The sequence below is a fragment of the Triplophysa rosa genome, linkage group LG25 (genome assembly GCF_024868665.1).
Source record: "Triplophysa rosa linkage group LG25, Trosa_1v2, whole genome shotgun sequence".
In the NCBI taxonomy this organism is placed as follows: Eukaryota; Metazoa; Chordata; class Actinopteri; order Cypriniformes; family Nemacheilidae; genus Triplophysa; species Triplophysa rosa.
Window position 1 is genome coordinate 14873788 of NC_079914.1, and position 22164 is coordinate 14895951.

Genomic DNA, 22164 nt, shown 5'->3' on the forward strand with positions numbered 1-22164 from the left:
TAATTGAATGTTTACACAACGTTACTATAAATGAAAATATTAATAAGACCATCTGTAGATTTTGGAACGGAAACTGGGTTGAATACACACTGCTTATCAGATGATGCTGATCATCTAAAAAATGCCAAAAAATGGTCAAATTCTGGATAACATATCGCTCTATCACCGCAGCAGACACATCAGCCCTCGCAGGGCTCCAGTCCGACCGCTCCACACTGCTCATGGCTGGACCAGTTCTGCTCTAATGTGCATCCGTTCAAGCAAAGGTCACAAGAGAACTGATTGGATAACGGCCATATGAGCCATTAAAGCTAAATGATCCGTAGTAAAGATGTCAGATTCTGAAAACATTTCCGTCGGTTTGCCTTTAACCGTATTGGTTTGGATGCATTTCATCTCGTAATCTAGAATGTGAACCAATGAAGGAAAATAATAAGAAACAACAGTGAAATATACAGTGAGATCCGAAAGCCTGGAACTGCATTGAAAATCTGGACATAAACAGAAGGGTTAATGATCCTGAGGATTCTTTCAAACAAAGAAATTTGAACATTTTGCTCATAGAATTTGGCACGCAAATGTTGCAGCCTATTACATTATAAAATTACAAAATAAAAGCATCTTATACAAAAACACAACACATTTTTGTGTTTTTATGAGCAGTTTTGCACACACAAATCGCAAAAAAATCATTTGATCAAATACACTACTCTGCTAACCAGCCCGCTAATATTTAATCCTCATGGGAGACCACAGACACCAATGACTCTTAATATACCTTTCCAATGAAACTTCCTTTAAAATAAGCACAGCAAACACACAACCGCAATGTAAATGACATTAGACACTAAAACGTGTTGAGCTTGTGGGTAAAATCCATTCCAAGCATGCAAAGTGTCTCAAATTGCAAACATTTCTTCTTGCATAGCCGAGTGACACGTCCTAGCAACACTGTACATGTGCTGTAGACCTGTAGTAGACACATGCAAAATGTCATTCAGTCACGGCCATTTCGATGAATTATGTCATAAGTGCTTCAAACTATTTGGTATAAAACAGATTTATCCAGTGAGGGTAGTTAGAACGAACATGTTTAGGGACCACCAAGCATCCCAGTGGGTGTCAAAAGCCCTGAAATGTCAAATTCAAACCCAAAGCATTACATGCCGGCTTGTGTGAGCTTGTACTCCATTACCCGCAGCAGAACTTTCCAGAAGGGCTGTAAAGTTAAAACGCAGCTGTCTGATGGGGCCCATCAAAGCCTTCGTCATTTCCAAGCGTTTGGCCACCTTGATTCAATCGTTCCGACCGCATCCCATTCACGAAGAAAGGCTGGGAAATAAAATCCTTCTGCTTTCCAAATTTCCAAATTAGTAACTCACGTTTCTACACACGTAAACATTTATCAGGCTCTTCAATTCCTGTGGTTGGTACAATGCTGCGTTTATGAGAACTGTACTATCCCAATGCAAGGTATACCAGCATGTTTATGAAGGCAATAAATGAATGACTACACAAAAAAACTTTCCACAGAGTAATTAAATATGCAAAAACAGGCAATTACTTGAACTATGCACTCAAAATAAAACTCATAACAATGTCAAACGACGCCAACCAGGTGTACTTACTATATTACAGAAAAAAACTGAACTAAACTGACAGGTTTCCCGCAATAGCAGTCAACGACTCACAAAAATGCCGTTCATCTCTATTTGCTGACGTAAATTCTGAGGAGAAATAAAAGGTCACCAACCTTATTAAATCGTGCTTGACGGGGAGTTCACACGTGGATGTTGGAAATGAAGTGAACCTCAAGTTTCCCAGTCGGTGAAGACCTGCTATCAAAAGACTAAAACTAGACATCGTTGAGAAATATTTAATACTTATTTTAAAAAAAACGTTATGTTATTGGACAGTCGTCGAAAAACGTCAAAACGACTTAAATTTATATTTATAATAATACATTCAGTATAGCAAGGCAACGGACTTACGTCAGCGTGATCTAATTAATATTCATGAGCGTGACGACGGCGTGAACTCGCAAGCGGGATTCGTCTGACAAGAAGATCGGAGCAATTAAAAATGTTCGGCTAACAGGTAAAACTGACTAAAACCCATCGAATTACTTCACAGACACCACGAATGCCGTCAGCCAGAGAGAGAAAGAAAGCGGGATGGAGGAGTGACGTCTGAATTGTCGTCCCAAGATTCCCACAATCCATTTATAAATCACCTCATAGCGTTTTTCTCCGGCTCTGGAGATTTCTTCACCGTGGCGATATCATTAGCCTTCAGACAGAAGAGAAAGCTTTTAGTGCCTTAATGCTCTCTTTCGCTTTCTCTCTGACTGTCTGTCTTAACATCACTTTCTCTCTCACTTGCTCACTTTCTCTCTGTATTTTTGTCAGGGGGGCACACATCTCCTCGCCCACTTTTTTTTCGCCGACTGTTTTATTTCTTAAAGGAAAAGTTCTCCCAAAAATTAAAAATCTGTCATCTGACGGAAACAAATGTAAATGCACCTTTTTTCTTCATATTGTTAAAGTTCCCGGGTGGATTAAAGTGCACTGAAATGCATTTAAAGTGCTCTATTTTCATGTACTATTTTTGTACTTAAAGTCCCAGTGAAATTACAAATTACAATGCCTATTTTTTCAGGAAATATTGCAGCGTCTATAGTAAATAGTTTATCAATGTGGGTCATTCTCTTTTTAAAATTCGTGTGCCCTCATAATCTTTAGTTAAAATCTGTAAATGCACTTGCGTCCTGTAATTGCTATCCATCTTAAATGACGTATGTTAGACGGCTTGGGCGGTGCATGTGTTAACTCCTCCCCTTCAACTGTCAGTCTGCTGCCAGTTCCATTTCAAAATGCAACGGCTGTTTTTATACATCCAATCAAATCGCAGAAAAAGACGAAAGCCACGTCCACTATTTTTCTCACTAGAAATTCCATTTCACTTGGAAATGCGTCAAAATACGGAAGTAAAAACGATCGCAACTTCCGGTTCACAGGGACTTAAAAAAAAAATACGGTCCTTAGATCTTTTTTATCTTGTTTATCCTAAAATGTACTAAGTTTACTCAACTGTGCTATTTTGACAAACCATGAATGGAAATACTAAAGACTATGTTTTTAGTATATTAAGTACAAACTTAATTTGTAAAAATTGAGCTCTTATTGAAGTCTACTAAGTGCACTTAAAGTGTATTTTAGTGCACTATTTCTTACCTTGGTTTGCAGCGAGAGAAAACTGCCAAGTACTAAGGACCATAAAATTGTCCATATGACTTGTGTGGCAAATACAAAATCTTCTGAAGCCGTGCAACGACTTAAGTTAAAAAGTCCAATAAAAAGTCCAATATTTGCTTCAACTGCAGCTATCTAGAAGACTTTCTGATTCAAATCTGAAGCGAGTGTTGCCCATACGAACTGAAGAATTAAACAAGAACAAGACAACAGGGAAGCCTTGGGATAAAAATGGCAGGCAGTGATGTAAATGTTAGCTGTGGAAAATAAACAGACCGTTTTAGATCTAAATCCAGACGATGACCCCAAACTGAGATTTCTGCTCAGTATTAAAAACGAAAAGGTTTTCTTTCAACTAAATAAACCTGCTTTGCTTTCGGATCTATCAAGGTCAATGTAGAATACTTGCAGTGACTTGGAGAGGCAGAACTTCTGGTGCCCTCGTTTTTTTCCCACATGTCTCCGTGTGCCAGCGTAGTGAAGAAGAAATGTGTCTTGTTTTGGTCCGAGTGGGCTGTGGTTGTTAGGATGACATGCCAGCCCGTCGCTCTGCCTGAAAGAAACGCCCACACACACATATACACACGCTCACAAAAAAGACACAGTCCTATGCACATCCGAGGCTTGGTGGTATGCGCCAGATGCCCAGACTGACAGCCCACTCCAGTATGCCAAGAAGAACCCCTCTCTTCATCATAACAGTCTAAACAAGAGAAAAACACGTTCTGAAAAGATATTGATTTTCCCATTTGGACCATTTGTTTCACGTTGTCACTAAATACATGAACGGTTTTTAGGTTTCCCGTCGTCACCCCGCGACACTGTTTGGGAAGAACTGGGCTACGCAGATGTGTGCGGTTCCATCGTGTGGTCAACATGCGAAACGGGTGCCAATTATAATAAACCAGACTGATTCCCAGAAACCATACAGCCTGAGCGGCACCTGGATGCTTTTCAGATGGGTGTTATGTGAAATATATATAATGTACAATTTTATTTCTCGGAGGTTGCTCTTTCATAGCCCCTGAGAGTTCGAGTTCTCAGTTGTGTTTCATTGAAGTCTCAGACGTTTCTCCTAAAAGTCCTTGAAGTAAGATGAACAAAAACAGAAACAAATTGTTGAAATCCATGAAGAGCATGGAGTGTAAAATGAATGCAGATTGTAGAGGTAAAATAATGTGGATTTGGGTCAATTTGATGATCTTTATTGACTTTTGATTGCAGACTTGACAATTCTGAGCTCAGTTTGAGACGTTGTTGACATTTCTGAATATCTCTTTCTCAGGAGAAATATCTGAGACTTAAACAAAAGTTTCCATTCGCTCTCAAGAAATAATTGAAATAATAAAGAGATGTCATCTGTGATTTTTCTTGGGAAGCTTTGTTCTCTTTTGAAACAAATTTCTTCAAATGAACTCTGTTCTATTCTGTCATGATGTTAAATAATTTATGAAGAATGATATGTAAAAGTATGATTCGGAAAGATCACGTCTGTGGCAGTGTGCATCCTTTTGAGCAGGTCACAATAAATCCAAAAGTACTCCGGATAACAGATGGGCTTCCACATGTGGCTCACATCAAAGTGCATTCAGGACAGGTGGGATGTAAATCCAGTTCAGGGAACCATGCGGATGTGCGATCTGCAGCCAGGAGACTTTAGTGAAATATAACACACTTTAGTGCAACAAGCAGAGGTAACGCCATTTTTTCCGGACGGCATTCCGTACCCGTCCACTGTTGTTATGTCTGTTCGGCTGGACGACGCGTACCTCAGCCCCCTCCACCTTTAGGACCGGGCATGACGCAGCCTACTTCATCATTGCTCCCTCACTGCTCCATCATTTACGCAGGCAATCCATCAAGAGCAGAGAGTGAGACAAGAGGCAGCAGAGAGGCTCTGGATGAGAGGCTAATACGGTCTGCAGTCATTGCTCGAGGGAAACGCTTTGTTACCACTTTAAGCATAGGGTTGCAGTTTTAATGCGGATGTAGATAATATTTCATTTGAGATTCACAGAAAAACTACTAAACGTTTAGCGGCATTCACAACATAGAGGGACATTTTGGTGCATAGAGATTGCTCTTTCATAACTTATGAGATCTAATTGAACTCTGAGATTTTGTCCCTTTATTTTTTAGGATTTTTAAATCTAAGCACAAGATGAGTAACCGTCTGTTCCCATAAAATGCATATTTTAAGAACAGCCTCTGTGCAATCTCATTATTCTCTAGAAGCAGCTGAAGTCCAGAGATGGACTTTTTACCCGGGCGAGATCTCTTTAATATTTTAATTATTCTTCCTAGACATCAATGAGAACAAATGGAGAGTAAATGGAAACTTTCCCAGGGATTGCACATACTTAGAAACAAATGTATAGTATAATGCAATGTAAGTCGCTTTGGATAAAACGTCTGCCAAATGCATAAATGTAAATGTAATGTGTCTCAGATATTTCTCCTGAGAAAAACAGTCAGAAATGTCACAAATGTCTCCATTAGAGTTTTAGAAGAGATGTCAACAATGTCTCAAACTGAGTCTGCAATTAAAAGTCAATATTATTGAAGGTCTCTATATGAACTCAAACATTTCTCATCAAATTTACCCAAATCCAGATCTTTCTACATTCATTTACACCTCCATACTCTTAACAATTGTCTCATTTGTTTCTCTTTATTTCGAAATTGAATGAAACTAAATGAAACACAACTGAGAACTGCATCAAATCCAAGCTTGTGAGCACTTGAAACTACAGTAAATGTTTCAGATCAGACTTGCCTAATATAAGCACCAAATGTTCTGTTTGTAAACATGGGTGGCAATCGAGGCTACCGAGCCGTTTCATCACTGGTGGCTTTGTGGTTTCTTCATTTCCTGTACAGAGCCTTCCAGATTTGTGCCTGGATCACTGACAGGGCATCAGCGATGTACAAACACTTCCCGATGTTTCCAAATCCTCAGGTAGTCCAGACCTCATGGCCACTAACTAGGATCTGGTGGTCATTTTAATGAACTCTTGCCCTGGAGCTAAAGGAAGAACAAAATCTGTTTCAAATGAATGAAGAATAAGAAGCTCTGTCAAAAACCTATTGAGCAAAAACTTTAGTAGTGCCAAAACCAATTGTTCTCTCACCTTGTCTGCTGTTAATTTGAAGTTTTGTCAGTTGTGTCTCTGACCATAAACATTTTGGAAGCTGCACTGTAAAAAAAATCCTGTAAAAAATAGAATTTTCCACCTGTAAAAAAACTGTACAAAAAACTGTAAAATAACAGTTTTCTCAAAATTACAGTTTTTCCTGTTTTTCTTGTCATTTTACATTTTTTACTGTATTTCAAAAATATCACTGTAAAACAATTCCATTAAAAATGAATTTATCTGGCAGATGGGGCAAAAAACATAAATCAGCTGCAACCAAAAATGTAAAATAACAGTAAAATTACAGATTTTCCCTGTTTTCTGCTAAATTTACAGTCTTTTACAGGTTTTTTTTTACAGAAAATGTACCGTTTTTGTTTATACAGGAAATTTCTGTAAAATATAATAGTAAGATTCTGTAATATTACCGTTTTTGTACAGTGTGGGGTGCCAGAAATACACTGTAAAATAACAGTTTTCCTCCGTAAAATATGACATTTACCCACAGTTTTCTTTTAAATTTGCAATCTTTTTCTGTAATTTGTCATTTTTTGATTATAAATAAAAATACTTGGTAAAACTGTAAAAAACTCTAAAATTATATACTATTACAGTTTTTGTAAAATCTGTAAAATAATAACAGACAAATTCTGTAAAAATACGTTTTTTACAGTGGAGATTTACCTCTGGTTGTATCTGGCGTCTCAAATGCTTTGTCTCACATCACATCTTAAGGAAGAAGCATTTATTTCAAAGTGTACAAATCTTTGAGCTACTATAAGCAGACACATCGCTCAACGTCCGAAATTACCCTGAGAACAGAAGTAGACCTTGAAGACTGTGGACTAGCGTCTCATCTACATCTTGTCATTATGAATGATTCATAAAGGAGCTGAATTACAAATATAAACAGCAGAGAAGAATCCAGCCTCGGGGGACTTGTAAAATACATTCCAGTTCTTAGTTTTCTTTCATCCCAATGAAACATAAACCAAATGAGATCAGTGTTATTTAAACTATAATTATGTTTATGCTGTCTGGAAATATTATATGTGAAGCACTGATAACGTTCAGGTTGTCACAGTTTTGCAGAAGTACTTTGTCATTCCCTTACTCATTGTTTATGATATCTTGTTCCCTTTAAACACCACACAATAAGATATCTGTCATACGCAAGAAGCATGCATGTACATTTTTCTAATAGCGCATCTTCTGCTGGTCATGTTGAAATACTTTAATTTCGTCAGACCCGTAGACATCACATCCTGCAACTGCTCTTTAAGAATAAAAGCTTTCTTTCAGCAGCACAGACCAATGTGGGAGTTTAATTGCACAATATTAAAAGATGTTATTATTGAAGGAAATGTCAGGCCCACACGCATACCTCCGGCTTTCTGCGATGTGTTTTGATGTGCACTGCTCACTGCCTTATCAAAAAGCCATGATGCCAAACATAATGGCGTTTTTGTGACGCACGAGAGCTACGGTTACTAAGCAAGCGTCACGTTTCTAACAGAACAAGAACTTCTGTTGGCCACACGATTACAGCAATCCAACAATAAAGCATCATGTTCACTTTTAAATGAGGTCATGGAAGACATGACCGTTGGATGAAATTGAACATTACACGCACCTCTTAGCTTTGATTTCTGGGTTGAATTTAAGGACAGCTATTTCAAGGGATTTTCAGGAGAACAATAACCAGGCAGCCACAACAGCGGTTTGTAAGATGTCAAACACGATGCCTTGTATATAATGGAGGAAAGGAAACTATTAAGAACTCAGGACAACCTTCTAGACCCAAAGAAACTGATACGCCGTGCTAATGGACAGCGCGAGCCTCTCTGGTTAAAGAGGCAGAACAGGAACGCAGGATGTTGGACATGTTCAGTGCATGCAGGTCAAGACTTCAAAAGTGGCATTTTCATTCCGAGCCCAAACTCTGGATATCAGGTGCGACCCCTGCATGGCCACCAGAGAACCGGAGAGCATCTGAAACGGGATATAAAGAGATGAGCCGAGCAGCTCTCTACTTGAATGCATTAATGCAACTTAATGGGAACGTTGGCTCCTCATGGACGCCCCCCCCCCCACACCCATTCCATTAGATCTGGCTATACACTTTCTCCAGACCATCATCAGGACACACTGTCTATTACTGGCTGGCTCTGTCGATATCTGTTTATGTTTATACTTACATGTTTATTGCCTAGAACAAGTGCACGTGTGATCCATTTAACGCCTGCAGACACACCCAAACAACAAAACCTACAATGAGTGCTTTTATAGTGAAGTCTTCTTGGCTGTTAAAAAAGGACAAGCCCTGCCATATAATCCACCCAAAACCTGAAAAGAAACTATAAAATATTCCATGCGTTTCTAATTATCACCAAGGTCTGATTAAAACTTGTCCATTACAATATTTGTCCTTAATATTTATATATTATAAAGCATCTTTAAAGCACTTAGAGATCGATCGCCTTCCAAAGCTACTCAGCCATTATAGCAGGTTGACTTTGTACTAAATTACATTCAATATTCTGCTTCATGTGCTTTTTGTTTGTACAAAACACTTCCATTTCTGTACTGGCCATCCATTTAATCCATTAGGTGAAAAGTAGAAAATGTGTGTCCATTTTGTCATATCATTTTGAGCAGTCATCTCTTCAGAAAATCAGCATAAGCGATTACTGAGAAACTGCATAGATGCAGTGTTGCAGGAAAGTGTGTCATGAGAAAATAAGAAAAGATTTCAACTTATTTAAAAGTTCAGTTGTCAATTAAGTCCAATTGACATAAAGACCACTTTAAATGACAGAAAACATCGCACTCTAGTGGTCAACCATGCACACTGTATTATTACAAATTTAATGTTAAATACGTCTAACATTAACTTATTTAACATTACATTTCATTATTATTAATTGTTATTATTATTAATTATTATTATTTTACTTTAATATTATATAAATTACTATTCAGTGCATAGGTAGGATTGATGTTTATATCACCAATGAAATGCTAATATAAAAATTATTTTCATCAAATGAAAACTACTCAATTATAATATAGAAAACAACAACAACAATAATAAAACAGTTTAATAATTAAAATGTATTAACCTAAAAAACCTTTAAGGTCAGATGAGGTAGTCCTTCCAATTCTCCTGATGGACCCTCACCAACAAATAAAATCATACCGACAAATGAACGAGATCCCGTAAATTTAAAATGAAATGTAAAACTATAACGTGTTTAACAGTTTATAATTAAAGCGATATTACATGAATAACAACGCGAATTAACCGCTAGTATAATTTCAGCGCAGGCGGGTTGTAGGTGTCCGGCGATTTCGCCTGACTGAAACTCACCCCGCGGCGCCTGACAGCTCGAGCGGTCCCGACCAGTCATTCATTCCCTTATTTCTCTCGGTCAGAATCTACGGAACCGGCTCCAGTATGTTCGAGGAGGCCAGTGAGGTGTTGGAGAACATGTTGAAGTGCTCGTTTCCTCTCAGTTTGCTGCTGTTTTTGGTGCTGATGTGCCCGCTGCGCGCGGACGCGGCTCACGAATTCAGTGTGTACCGCATGCAGCAGTACGATCTGCAGGGACAAAACTACGGTAAAACACGGTTATTCACATTAAATATGTGTGTGTTAACTTGATGATATTAACCTTATCTACTCTTGTTTAATGTTTGTGGTTTATTAATCAGTCTAAACCGCACTAACCATTAGAGTCCAATCGGTTTTAGGTACTTTCATGGATCATATATTAATTACAGTCGTATTACCATGTGTCTACTTCGGTACTACTCTTGTGTTTTGTTTATTTCTGTTATTTCAGTTCGACTTTCTGTTATAATAGAGTAAAAATCGACGTTTTGTAGATTCAAGCACACAAAGGTACAATGGGTGATCTGGATGGGTAACTGAAGGATTGTGGGTTCGACCCCCCAACAGTCACCTGTCTCACATTGACTCACACCTTGTCCTTGAGGTTTTTGTTTATGTCTTGATGTTGTTGATAGAGCAGACAAAGTCAGGGTCAATATGTTATCACACCACACCAGTTCTCCACGAGTAGATGCCATGAATCAGATCTGGTGTTTCAGGTTACTGTGGGAGTCATTTCACATAGATATATTCATAAGTTAAACAGCGAACAAAAAACAGATCACATGCCAGAAATAGGTACTTTAGTCAATTCAGTGACATGCCAAAAATGAGTTCTACTTCATGTGCTGTAGATATTGCGTAACTGTCGATTTTTGTTCACAGGTTCCAGAAACGCCATTTTAAACTCGGAAGCTCGTACGGTGGAGGCCGACGTGCTGAGTCGTCGATGCGTGATGATGCGGCTGGTTGATTTCTCGTACGAGACGTATCAGAAAGCCCTCCGACAGTCGGCGGGTGCTGTCGTCATCATACTGCCCCAGAACATGTCCACTATGCCTCAGGACATAGTGCAGGTAAGACCTCATTACAATTTCGGTGTTTCCCAGAATTCAACGGCTGAACGTTGGTCATTTTTCTCCACTGCAGCAGTTCATGGAGCTGGAGCCGGAGCTGCTGGCCACGGAGACGGCCGTGCCGGTGTATTTCGCCCTTGAGGACGAGGAGCTGCTGTCTATCTACCATCAGACGCAGATCTCGTCCTCTGGGCAGGGGTCTTCATCAGCGGCAGAAGGTACCAGACCACAGAAAACGTCATTCTTCAGTGTTAGTAATAAACTGCACATATTGTTTAAAGATGGATAATGTTTGTTTTTTCAAACAGTGCTGCTTCACACGGCGACGGCCAATGGTTTTCAAATGGTGACCAGCGGCGCTCAGAGTAAAGCCGTGAGCGATTGGGCCATTACCAGTCTGGAGGTGAGTGAACCCGTCTTAGCTCTATAACATTATTATAAGCTTATTTAGAAACTCTAAATAGCATTGATGTGTTTGCTTCCTGTAATCGTGGAAGTCGCTACTCGACGATTAGTGTCAATTTGGCGTGTAACGGCTGAGAGGGATAACTTAATAAACGCAAGTTCATCCGCTGCCACACGCCTATAAAAAACAAGTATCTTACATCGTATCGTAACACGCGAATAGTAAGTCAAATGTATCCATTTTTTATTACATTACCGCCACAAAAACCATTGTTTTTTTGTTGCAATGCATTCTGGGATTGCTGTCTATGTAAAGAATACATTACACAGTTTTAGATGCCAACGTAATCATTTTGCCACCGGTGATGTCTTAAAATGGTGCCTACGTAGGTTGTCATTGATGCATTTGTCTTCAAGGCTAATGCTACATCATATATCTGTGTGTTTTGGCTAATGGCACTTGTGTCTTAACCTTGTACAAAGAAATTCATGAAAGAGTTCAGCGGAGATAAGACCGGAGACTTTGACCTTTGTTCAGACTAACCAATCGGGTAAAACTCAATTTTTGTCTCATCCATTTTGCTAAGGGACGACTAACAGGATCCGGGGGAGAAGAACTGCCCTCCATCGTCCTGGTCGCCCACTATGACTCTTTTGGAGTGGCTCCGGTAAGGACCCCGTTCTTCTTTATAGCCGTTCGTTTGCCTGTGAGTTGTTAATGCTCATCGAGCGTTTGTGTTCTTTAGTGGTTGTCATACGGCGCTGATTCGAACGGTAGCGGTGTGGCTGTTCTCCTGGAGCTCGCTCGGCTTTTCTCCAGACTGTACTCTTACAAGAGAACTCACGCAGGGTAACACTTGAATTTACACTCGCTTACAAAGATTTGCTTTGGTGGCGTGTCATTAAAACGACTCGTTTATAGGTACAACCTGCTGTTTTTCTTGTCTGGAGGGGGGAAATTTAACTATCAGGGCACCAAACGCTGGCTGGAGGATAATTTGGACCACACAGGTGTGTTTGAAGATCATTTTAGCGCATGAAAAGGGACGTCTCGCTGGAACGGCTTTGACCGACTTGGCCCTTGTGTTCTAGATTCCAGTTTACTCCAGGATAATGTGGCGTTCGTTCTGTGTCTGGACACTTTGGGTAACAGCGATAACCTTCACCTTCATGTGTCGAAGCCACCCAAAGAGGGAAGCCCGCAATACACCCTGCTTACAGAACTGGAGACGGTACAAAATCAGCATGCTTATAAAAAATCCTTAACACGCCAGTCATGTGTTCATCCTTAATGGTTTTTAAAAAGAATCTCTTTTAGAAGTTTATATCTGATATCTCTGTCATCAGGTGATTGCCAACCAGCACCCCGACCTGAAGTTCTCCATGGTCCACAAGAAGATCAACCTGGCCGACGACACTTTGGCCTGGGAGCACGAGCGGTTCGGCATCCGTCGCCTGCCGGCCTTCACCCTGTCGCACCTCGACAGTCACCGCAGCCCAGAGCGCCACTCCATCATGGACATGCGGTCAGTGTCGCCCTCTCTGGAGGGGACGGGAGAGGTCACCACCGGGTGGGTGATGATTGGTGCTCTCTCACCCCGACATTGCAACTTAGTTCCCTCGCAGCCGATTTGTGATCACTTTTGTTGACGATATCGGTTCTGTTTCTTATGTAGGCCTCACGTGGATTTGAAGAAACTCATTCGTAACACTAAAGCAATCGCGGAAACTCTGGCGAGGGTGATATACAACCTGACGGAGAAGGTACCTTAATATGAAAAAAGTGTTGGTCTCTTTTCAAGTTTTTAAAGCATTTTGTTTTATTTTTAGTGCATGATTTTTTTAGGTTTGTGCATTTTAATTCACAGAAATCCTACAAAGTTTGTCGTCTCCCAAAAACCTTGTCCTTGTTTTGTCACATCCATAACACATGTTTATTTCCCTTTTTTAAAATAGAAAATTCTGATGTTTAGACCCTATCAACAAGGGTTTAGTAAAATACAAACAAATGGTTCAATGTATTGGCAACAAATACATTCTCTAGGTATTTTTATGTCACGTCCGTAACACAGAATGTCACATCCATAATGCTGGAATTGCACAACTTTTTTTCAAATGTAGTAATGTCTGTTTGTTTTAACAAAGATCAGAATGTGTCTTTCAATAGAGTAACATGGGTTGTTATTTCACCCAGGGTGCCAGTGGAGACCTGGAGATCTTCACCGAACAGATGGTGAGTTGGAGAACGTCGGAGGATGTTTTGTGATTTGTAAAAACAGAATTTTTATGTTGATTGTGGTTCGTCTCCGTCCACAGCAGGTACAGGAGGAGCAGCTGACGTCACTGGTGGATTGGTTGACGGCACAGCCGAGAGCCGCACAGCTTCTGGACAAAGACAGCAGCATCGTGAACACACTGGAGTATTACATGAACCGCTATCTTAAAGATGTCAAGAGGCATCTTGTCAAAGCCGATAAGAGGTACGTTCAGCTCTAAATGTTTCATGTTCATGTAGCTGAAGTGTCGACCAGATGCATGAACGTAATGATAATTTTTCAACATTTTTCTCAACAGAGACCCAGAATTTGTTTTTTATGATCAACTGAAGCAGACCATGAATGCTTACAGGTAAGAACGTCTCAGGGATCTGATCTGTTTGTAATTAAACCAGAGGTTGACTTTTTTACAAATAATCTGTCATAATCTATTTTTACCCGTCACTATGGTGCAAGGTGATATTACGTGCTAATTAGCATGTTTGTGACGTCATTGCGACGTACATGCGTTTACTCCCTGAACATACTGTATTTTAATACAACTGAATACCCAATAAAGCTGAAGTCATTTACATATCGTCGCTGTCGGGCGGGAACCTCCTATGTCCAAATTTGGTCAATTTTTCACAAATCGATGCTATTGGTCAGTCCCCATGTGGGTCTGTTATTTTTACAAATTATTAACCAATCTAAAGTGTTGAAAATAGCTTGAGAGCAAATCTCTTAACTCCATTGGACACTTCAACTGTCTGAGAAGTCTCGTAACTCCACCTCTTCTTCACTCCGCGGGAGCCTCTTGGCATTACGTCTCCTGATTGAAAGTTTTTTAGACAATAACGAGTGAAAATAGTTAGGTTAGATACATTTGAGTAGGTCTGTTTTGTTAAAAATCGATAGCTGTAATGCTTCGGTGCAGAAGGAAGCCCTTCGTGAGCCACGAAGGTAAATTTGCGAGCAGATTAGGCTAATTTCCGCCTATTAGACAGCCTAGTCAGCTCATCGTTTTTTGTATTACATCACTTATAGTTCTTAAACCTTTAAAGTAGAGTTTAGGAAGATGTATGTAACCACAGTCGTTAGCTTTGGTTAACTATTGAAGCCTTTTCTCTTATCAAGAGGCTCAACGCGACCGCTGACTTTATTTGCGTGCAGATTAATTTCCGCCTATATTAGACAGCCTGTTTAACGTTTTATTTTGGTATTGCATCACTCATAGCTCTATAACGTTTAAAATAGAGTTTAGGAAGATGTATGTAACCACAATCATTAGCTTTCATTAGCTTTTAAAGCCTCGTCTGTTGTCAAAAGGCTTAACGCGACCGCAGACTTTGATGAACACTGCTGGCAGCAGCGACGTCTGTGTCCGTACCATTCTTATCAATGACGGCGCAATCTCGTATCTCCCTGCTCCCAAGTTATAAACCTTGTATCTCCGATTAAACATGGTTTTGGGGAAATGTTGTGTTAATGTTGGTACACAACAGTATATGATAGCAATATAAGGTATAATACCAACTTTAACGACACAATGTTTAATAACTCAAACAATATGCAGTTTTTTTAATTTCCTGAAAAATAATGGTTTTGGAGATACGAGGATTCCGCCCGACAGCGACGATATGTAATGTTTCTGTTGTCAGACATAAAACAATAATTAAAGACAAATGTTTATGTTCATATGTCCAGTCAGTAACAATGACAGGTGCTTGTAAACGCTGTTTCGTAATCATTCATTTGCAAGTAACTCGCCACAAACAACGTTAGAGATCACTTTGTTATTATAAGAAGTGTAAAAAGCTTTTCAGTTCTTTGGTGAAACAAATTAGACGGATGTCTTGTTTATACACACGCACCGCCTGCGAGTCTCCGCTGATCCCACGTGGGGTTTCCTGAATGGACGAGGCGTTTATGAGTAATGAATGGGAAACATGCGTCCCTTCACAATGGCGTTCAGGACAGGGGTACCTCCGGCTGCTTATGATCACGTTCTGATGAAAGGAAATTATTGGATGCTACCAACTCGACATAAAGGGGAATTACAAACTGCCCTCATTGTAATCCGTCAAAATGACGGACGGCCTTCAGATTTTTCCGTCACTGGTATAAAAAAGTCTGTCAATGACGGTGAATTAAACTTTATGTAATAAATTCAATATTTTTTCCTATTAGGGTAAAACCAGCCGTCTTCGACCTGCTGCTGGCTCTCTGTATTGCATCTTATCTTGGCGTGCTGTATTTGGTCATACAGGTGAGAGAAACCTTACCCGCATTCAGTGGTTTTCCATAAATATGCACGTGCTATAAAACGTCTTTCCTGTTCCTGTAGAATTTCGGACTTCTGTACGGTTTCCTGCGCAGAGTTACGGCTCCTCGTGTCAAGCAGCACTAAACCACAGACTCGTCTTCTCCGCGAGTGCCAAGAGTGCTTTTTTTCTCTCTGTGGACCTCATTTTCATTTGATCGTGAGTGGGAACTAGTCTGCGAGTGACAGATGCACAGAACAGCTCGTATTGTTGTGTGACTGAATGTTCAACGAAAACATTAAAAACCGACTCACGGACTTGTTATCATTTGCGAGAAATTTAACGCTCGGCTAACGTTCATATCACGCCTTTTTTTTGCGTTTGTAAGCGTTTGATTTAGCTTTCGAGAAGGACGTTTGATTTGATATGACAAGTGTTTTTTTAATCGCTACACCATCACTAACGTTCCCAGTCTTCCCAGTTTCAACATTGCCTCGTTCCCACAATGTCCCGCATCGTTTAAGAGACAATCCATAATTTCAGATTCTGCACGCTTGCATCTTAAAGCGTTACGTTTCTTCAGTCATTCACCAGATTTGTAAGCAGTGTTTTCTGAAAGCCCTCATGAGGTTTTCGTCACTGGCAGCTACTTCAAGGTGGGCCAAACCTTTGCTGGTTCGAAGTTGAAGCGTTCGTACGTGGAAATCTGCTATTTACGTTTCTTTTTACATGATGGTTGGAACGACTTTTGGAACATTTGTGGTCTGTACCCAGATTCTTTTGGAGAGAATGATGTCGACTATTTGTTCATTCATGTTATTTTACGTAACTATGATTTCTGTAAGATTTTACCATATATCAGGAAGCTGTATGGTACAACTTACTCTGTTATTTATGGAAGCGACTGAGCTTCAACGTGCACTGATTTAAAATCTTTTCTCACTGATTTAACTTCACAAACCAGGGGTACAAACTTGATTCTTAGAGAGGACGAAGTAAATAAAGGCATTTGTTGAAATAAATATCACAGTTCTTTTCTTTTCAACCGATTTTATTAAATGGCAAGAAAACTGCTTCACTAATTCAAGTGGAATACAAATTACTCCATTATAGAACTGACACGCTGTCAGATGAAGTTATGTAAAGCAAATCATTCAATGACTACATGGTCCGAGAGAAGTCTAAAACAAGCATCAACTTTGTTCATGTTAGTCATTTGTATAAATCCCCAGTCCTAATCTCGTTCAATATTTCATACAGAACGATAGAAATAATAATAGTACGAAATTACAGAGCAATTTCAATTTAATAGCATTGGAATAAGTCCAGATTTATAAGAATATACCCAAAGCGCTTTCTCTGGACATCTCAGACCCGAAGTTGCTTTGTCGTCACACTCACGGACGGTTTCATTTTTGGCACTTTTAAAAGAGCGTTAACATACCGTCAAAAGAATGTTCTCAATTCAAAACATTAAAACGTACAGGTTTTAAACATAAATAATCAAGGACGTGTTTAATAATGTCTAACCTTTTTTTGTTCTTTCCAGTGATTTGACAAAGCTGGGCGACAAGAATTGAGACCTGAGATGACCTGTCTACACTCTTTCAACAGTACCACTGTAGACGTTTACTTAAATAAACATACAAATGAAATCAATGAAACCACAACATAAATATCGCAAATGACTAGCTTGCCTCATGGAAGACACGATCGCATCCGATTTGATCCGACTAGGCAAATCAAACACTTCAAGTACACACTGCACTCGCTTCGGAGTGATCGATATAAGATATAACAGACATTATTAGTATCATTTGTCTTGTGTAGTAAGATTTCTTCATACAGCGGTTTTCAAAGTACTCAAATGTCGTGCATTTGCATAAATACTTAAGACTAAATTCTTTCATGTAGACAGTAAAAAACATTTCTTCATGATAACGGATTGTCCTCCGTTTTTATTTCTTATAACCACATTATTTCTGTGAATGATTTTAGGAATTCAACAGCTAGAACTGTTAGGCAGATAACGAAAAAAACAAACATCACCATTTCTACAGAAGGAACGAAAGAGTGTTACGGTTAATGCAGTTCACACAGCGAAAGTTGTTCCCTTTTAAATCGTGTACATTCAAACACGGTAATACTGTAAAAACGCAGGTTTGATTGACGGGCTGTCGGATCAAACCCGTCCCTTTACACTGCCTTCACTTCTGGAATCGAAATAAACACATGGAAACAGCACAAGCGGTGGTCCCACACGAAGACCACAAAACCTGGTTATTGTGTGCTGTGCTATTCTCAAATGCACATGGATTTGTCTGTGAAATGTCAATTATGGTCACGGTCAGATCTGAGGGATAGTTCACCCAAAAATGAAAATTCTGTCATTATTTATTCACCCTCATATCATTTCAAACCTGTATGACTTTCTTCTGCAGAACACAAAAGAAGATATTTTGAAAAACGTTGATAACCAAACAACATTGACCCCCACTGAATGAACACAAAGCCATTTCTCAAAATATCTTCTTTTGTGTTTCACAGAACAAAGAGTCAGATTTACAACCACATGAGAGTGAATCAATGCTGACAGAATTTTTATTTTTGGGCGTACTGTCCCTTTAATAACCCATTACTCTATCAATGAAAGCTCATTTGTTCAACATTAACCTAAAGCGCATCATTATTTGATGTTAATATACTTCATCCCAGATTAATATGCCCAGACACTGCCCTGTTTCTGTAAGAAAACCTAAAAGCAACATTGGCTCAACCAATGAGGTGAGTTTGGGGGTGTGACCACTGTTTGCACGCGTCATCTTTCAACATTGTCAAAGCAATAACACAAACACCACCAAAAAAAGAGAAAAACATTCACAGTGCTAAACATTTAAAATAACATTGATTTACACAAACAAATCTCTTGATTCTCTGCATGAATGTTGGAGCACCTAGGCAGTCTGAGGTCAAAATCCAGCTGGGGTCACACGAGTGTCCTGTAATCGCCGGCGTCTGCCTGCAGGAGGCAGCGGCGAGACGTTATTGATGCTTCTTGGCGATGCCGTTTTTCACTTGTTTCCTGAAGGGAAATAACAGAGGATATCAGGACACGTGTGATATGCTCTGATATCACTTCAAGGTCACAGAGATAAGGACATTCGGCGGCACTGTAATCACATCTCGTAAACCATAAAGATGTTGGAAAAGCCCTTTCACCATGTGCTTAGAAGGCATGACATGCACTACTCAACGAAACCACTTCCCCTGAACATCCGGACGCTTTTCACAGGAGCGCGTTTCTACCTACCCATCAGCAGAGGTTTGATCATCAGCGTCGTCTCCATCCTCATACTCCCGGACATCATTCACACCCTTCATCTGTCCCGTCAGGACCTTCACCACGAACAGCACGATAAACTGCAAAAGGTAACATGCAAAACAACAGATTTGAACAAAACAATTCTCATCAAATTTACCCAAATCCAGATTATTTTACCCCTCCATACTTTTCATGGATTTCAACAACTACACTTTTAATTTTGGAGATACAATCTGAATCAAGGTGGCCTTTAACCCAAAGGTTGTGTTTTCACATTTAATGACGTGCAAAGTTACCGGGATCCATCATCTCTGGTCTGTAATGAATACTGTCACAAAAGCTGTTGATCCGACAGTTTTATCATTCGAGTTTATAATAGAACCTTTAGATGTTTTGCTTTGGTTAAGCACACATTGGTCTCCGGCCAGACCTGAACGTTAACCCATTCACCACCGCACACTGTTTAAAGAGCAGCGGTTCTCACCAGGAACCAGTAGATGTTCATGAGGAGGAGGATGAACAGCAGGGTGTTGAAGAAGAAGTAGAAGGGAATGTTGGGAACCGTCTGGATGCTGGTGACGCAGGAGGCCCACAACACCTTCAGAGGGAACCAGTATAAACGAAACCAAAACCTGAAATAATCACATCAAATTACAATCAATTGGAATTCCTCATTAGATCTAGATGAAAACCGGTGGAAAGCTAAAACGTGCGTGTGAACCTCACCAGGTGATGCTAAAGCTAACAACACCAATGTTGGACAGGACGTCGTTGATAAAGTGCTCTTTCCCGCCCCGGGTCTTGAAGTAGACGTTGACTTTGGTGAACTCCAACTGAATATCATTGATATCGTGCAGAAATAGCACCAGAACGCCAATGTTGTGATATCTGAGGAGGATACAGTCAGACCAGGTTAATTAATATGAACTAAATTCGAAACCATTAAGACATTTTTGGTCAATAAAATAAAAAAATATAGTCATAAATATTATTTTATAGACCGTTTCATCGGACTCGCGCCAGGACTGCAGTTAACTTCCGGTCAAATAATATAACAGTAATAATATATATTTTTATTTTTTTACTTAATTTATATTATTATTTTATTGTATAATAAATGTTTTAAATAAACGCTTTGTTGAATTTTGTTGTATGTTAATTTTATTAAATAAACAATTTGTTGAATGGGTCCTGTAGTTTGTCGCATTTAAAGAAACCGTATGGTACATTGACATCTAGCGGTTGAGCTTGGTATAGTCAACGAACGTCTAGATTCAAATATTGGAGAGACAAGTTTAGCCAAGTGACGGTTCTTCTCGGTTTCTTTTGATTGTTATCAGAAATAATCTACTCTATTATTTGCGGATGTGTACCGAAAATTAACAGCAGTCAACGAACGCGCGAATGTGCAGTAACGTTTGTTTATGTTGTCACTTTGAAACCGTCTATAAAAGCCTTAGTAATAAAAAAGTTTAAAACGGGGCATTATTATGATTAGAACACAGTTATTAAATGAAAATAAATAAAAACTAAACTAAAAATGAAAATAAAATACACGCTAAAAATTAAATAAAAAAACGAATAATAAAAAAATAAATGTGGCTAAAGCACAGAACAAAACTACAATTAACAAGAAAAAATAAATTACACAAAATTAAATCATAAAAACATCAAGCGACCTTTAGCATAGCTAATTTCAACAACATCTTAAGCATTATTATCTCTCAACTTCTTAACACCGTTATCCATGAAAAATCCATTTTAACAGCCCAATAGTTTTACTTTGAACAAAAACCCGACCTGAAGGCATATGAGAAGGTGATGAGGGCGAGAGTTATGAAGTGATGCCCCACCATGACCAGCGAGTCTTTTCTCCACGTGTCCATGTAGACGGTGGAGTATATGGAGTGACCGTAGAAGCTTCCCTGGATCAGATAGGCTATAGAGATGTCCGTGGGGACCTCCATCCCGCTTCTCCAACCTAAACAGAGAGGAACAACACGAACCTTGAGATGAACTCCACCGCCAGAAAAAGAACATCATTGACCCTCTGCTTTATATAACCACCGACCGACTGTCCTCTTCTCATTCATGCACTCCAAAAATATCTGGACATCTTCAGCGTGTGAACGTCATCGCTAGGTCCAAACACATTTGCAAGCAAAGCAAACTTACTTTGACTAACTTGCTTAAAAATGTTGTTGGTTATGAGAAGCATCATTTGTTTGCAGGTGTCACTTTGCTTAAAATTTTGTTATCTTAAGCAACGACGTTCAGACATTTTTAGGTGCGACCCGATACTTAGGGTTGATGTGTCGGCAATAAAACTTACTGTTAAATACCGAAGGAGGATTTTGGAAGAAGGAATAGTTTGTGAAAAACAGAAGATGAGTGCTGTATGACCACGACATGGTGTAGAAGACCAGCTTCCAAGCGCTCTCGGGCATCTTCAAGACGTCTTTGGGATGGAGGCGACACCATCGTCCAAAAGGCTGTGGATCAAGAGGAAAGAATTAGAAATGCTTTACTCAGTAACAAACACAAATGTGTTTTGGCTTAAACTTTGCAGGACGAGTTAAATAAATGAACGCTTCATCTTCTCTGTAACAGAAGAGGCGATTAAATCTTAATCATTTATCTCTTCTCGAGTAGCAGCTTCACTCGCTGTCACCTGATCTTCACTCCTGTCCCGGAGCTGCGGCTATGAGATGAAACTTGGCACAGCCACTCAGATTAGATGAATTAGTTTCTAGTTAAATTAAACTTTAAATAGCAGAACGTAACTTTTTGTTTGAAATAACATCAGAGCATTAATTCATAGCAGGCTTGTGGTTGGTCTGTAAAGAGAGAGTGTGTGTCTATCTGAGTTTGTGTAAGAGAGAGTCTGTGTGATGTGTGGTGAAGTGCGTGTGTCTATCTGAGTTTCTGTAAGAGAATTGTGTGTGTGTGTGTGGTCTATCGAGTTTGTGTTAAGAGAATGTGGTGTGTGTGTGTGGTGTATTCTGAGTTTGGTGTAAAGAGAGTGCGAGAGTGTGTGGTTTGTTGTGTGTCTATCTAGAGTTT

The 22164-nt window shown here is 39.5% G+C and overlaps 2 protein-coding genes across 4 annotated transcripts in view; one reads left to right on the top strand and one right to left on the bottom strand.

Moving 5' to 3' along the window:
* The first annotated feature begins 9718 nt into the window (after nucleotides 1-9718).
* ncln (nicalin) lies at nucleotides 9719-17444 on the top strand. 3 transcript variants are annotated; one of them, XR_008962011.1, is made up of 16 exons: nucleotides 9719-10005; nucleotides 10665-10855; nucleotides 10929-11073; nucleotides 11164-11258; nucleotides 11848-11928; nucleotides 12007-12110; nucleotides 12183-12271; nucleotides 12353-12492; nucleotides 12608-12831; nucleotides 12937-13024; nucleotides 13455-13493; nucleotides 13577-13740; nucleotides 13835-13888; nucleotides 15706-15784; nucleotides 15863-15998; nucleotides 17329-17444. XR_008962011.1 is itself a non-coding variant. In XM_057324986.1 (15 exons), the coding sequence occupies exons 1-15, from the start codon at nucleotides 9843-9845 to the stop codon at nucleotides 15923-15925; spliced, it is 1674 nt and encodes a 557-aa protein (XP_057180969.1). In that variant the 5' UTR covers nucleotides 9719-9842; the 3' UTR covers nucleotides 15926-16790. The 3 variants fall into 3 exon arrangements, 2 of the variants coding, with proteins under 2 accessions (XP_057180969.1, XP_057180968.1); XM_057324986.1 differs by lacking the exon at nucleotides 17329-17444 and having other exon boundaries at nucleotides 12608-12786; nucleotides 15863-16790; XM_057324985.1 differs by lacking the exon at nucleotides 17329-17444 and having other exon boundaries at nucleotides 15863-16789.
* Nucleotides 17445-18747: 1303 nt separating this feature from the next.
* cers1 (ceramide synthase 1) overlaps nucleotides 18748-22164 on the bottom strand; it is a 9635-nt gene continuing 6218 nt past the window's right edge. The window contains exons 2-7 of the mRNA XM_057325004.1: nucleotides 21434-21593; nucleotides 20902-21082; nucleotides 19828-19989; nucleotides 19586-19733; nucleotides 19090-19199; nucleotides 18748-18861 (exon numbers count right to left, since the gene is read on the bottom strand). Of these exons, the coding sequence (XP_057180987.1) occupies nucleotides 18822-18861; nucleotides 19090-19199; nucleotides 19586-19733; nucleotides 19828-19989; nucleotides 20902-21082; nucleotides 21434-21593 (801 nt within the window). The 3' untranslated portion in view covers nucleotides 18748-18821. The remainder of the gene's footprint in view (nucleotides 18862-19089; nucleotides 19200-19585; nucleotides 19734-19827; nucleotides 19990-20901; nucleotides 21083-21433; nucleotides 21594-22164) is intronic.

Excerpts from the sequence above, each read along its gene's own strand:
- ncln (XM_057324985.1), top strand. The coding sequence starts at position 9,843 with ATGTTCGAGGAGGCCAGTGAGGTGTTGGAGAACATGTTGAAGTGCTCG. Across the intron at positions 11,929-12,006 it reads ACTCTTTTGGAGTGGCTCCG|TGGTTGTCATACGGCGCTGA; the intron begins GTAAGGACCCCG and ends TGTGTTCTTTAG. Across the intron at positions 12,832-12,936 it reads ACGGGAGAGGTCACCACCGG|GCCTCACGTGGATTTGAAGA; the intron begins GTGGGTGATGAT and ends TTTCTTATGTAG.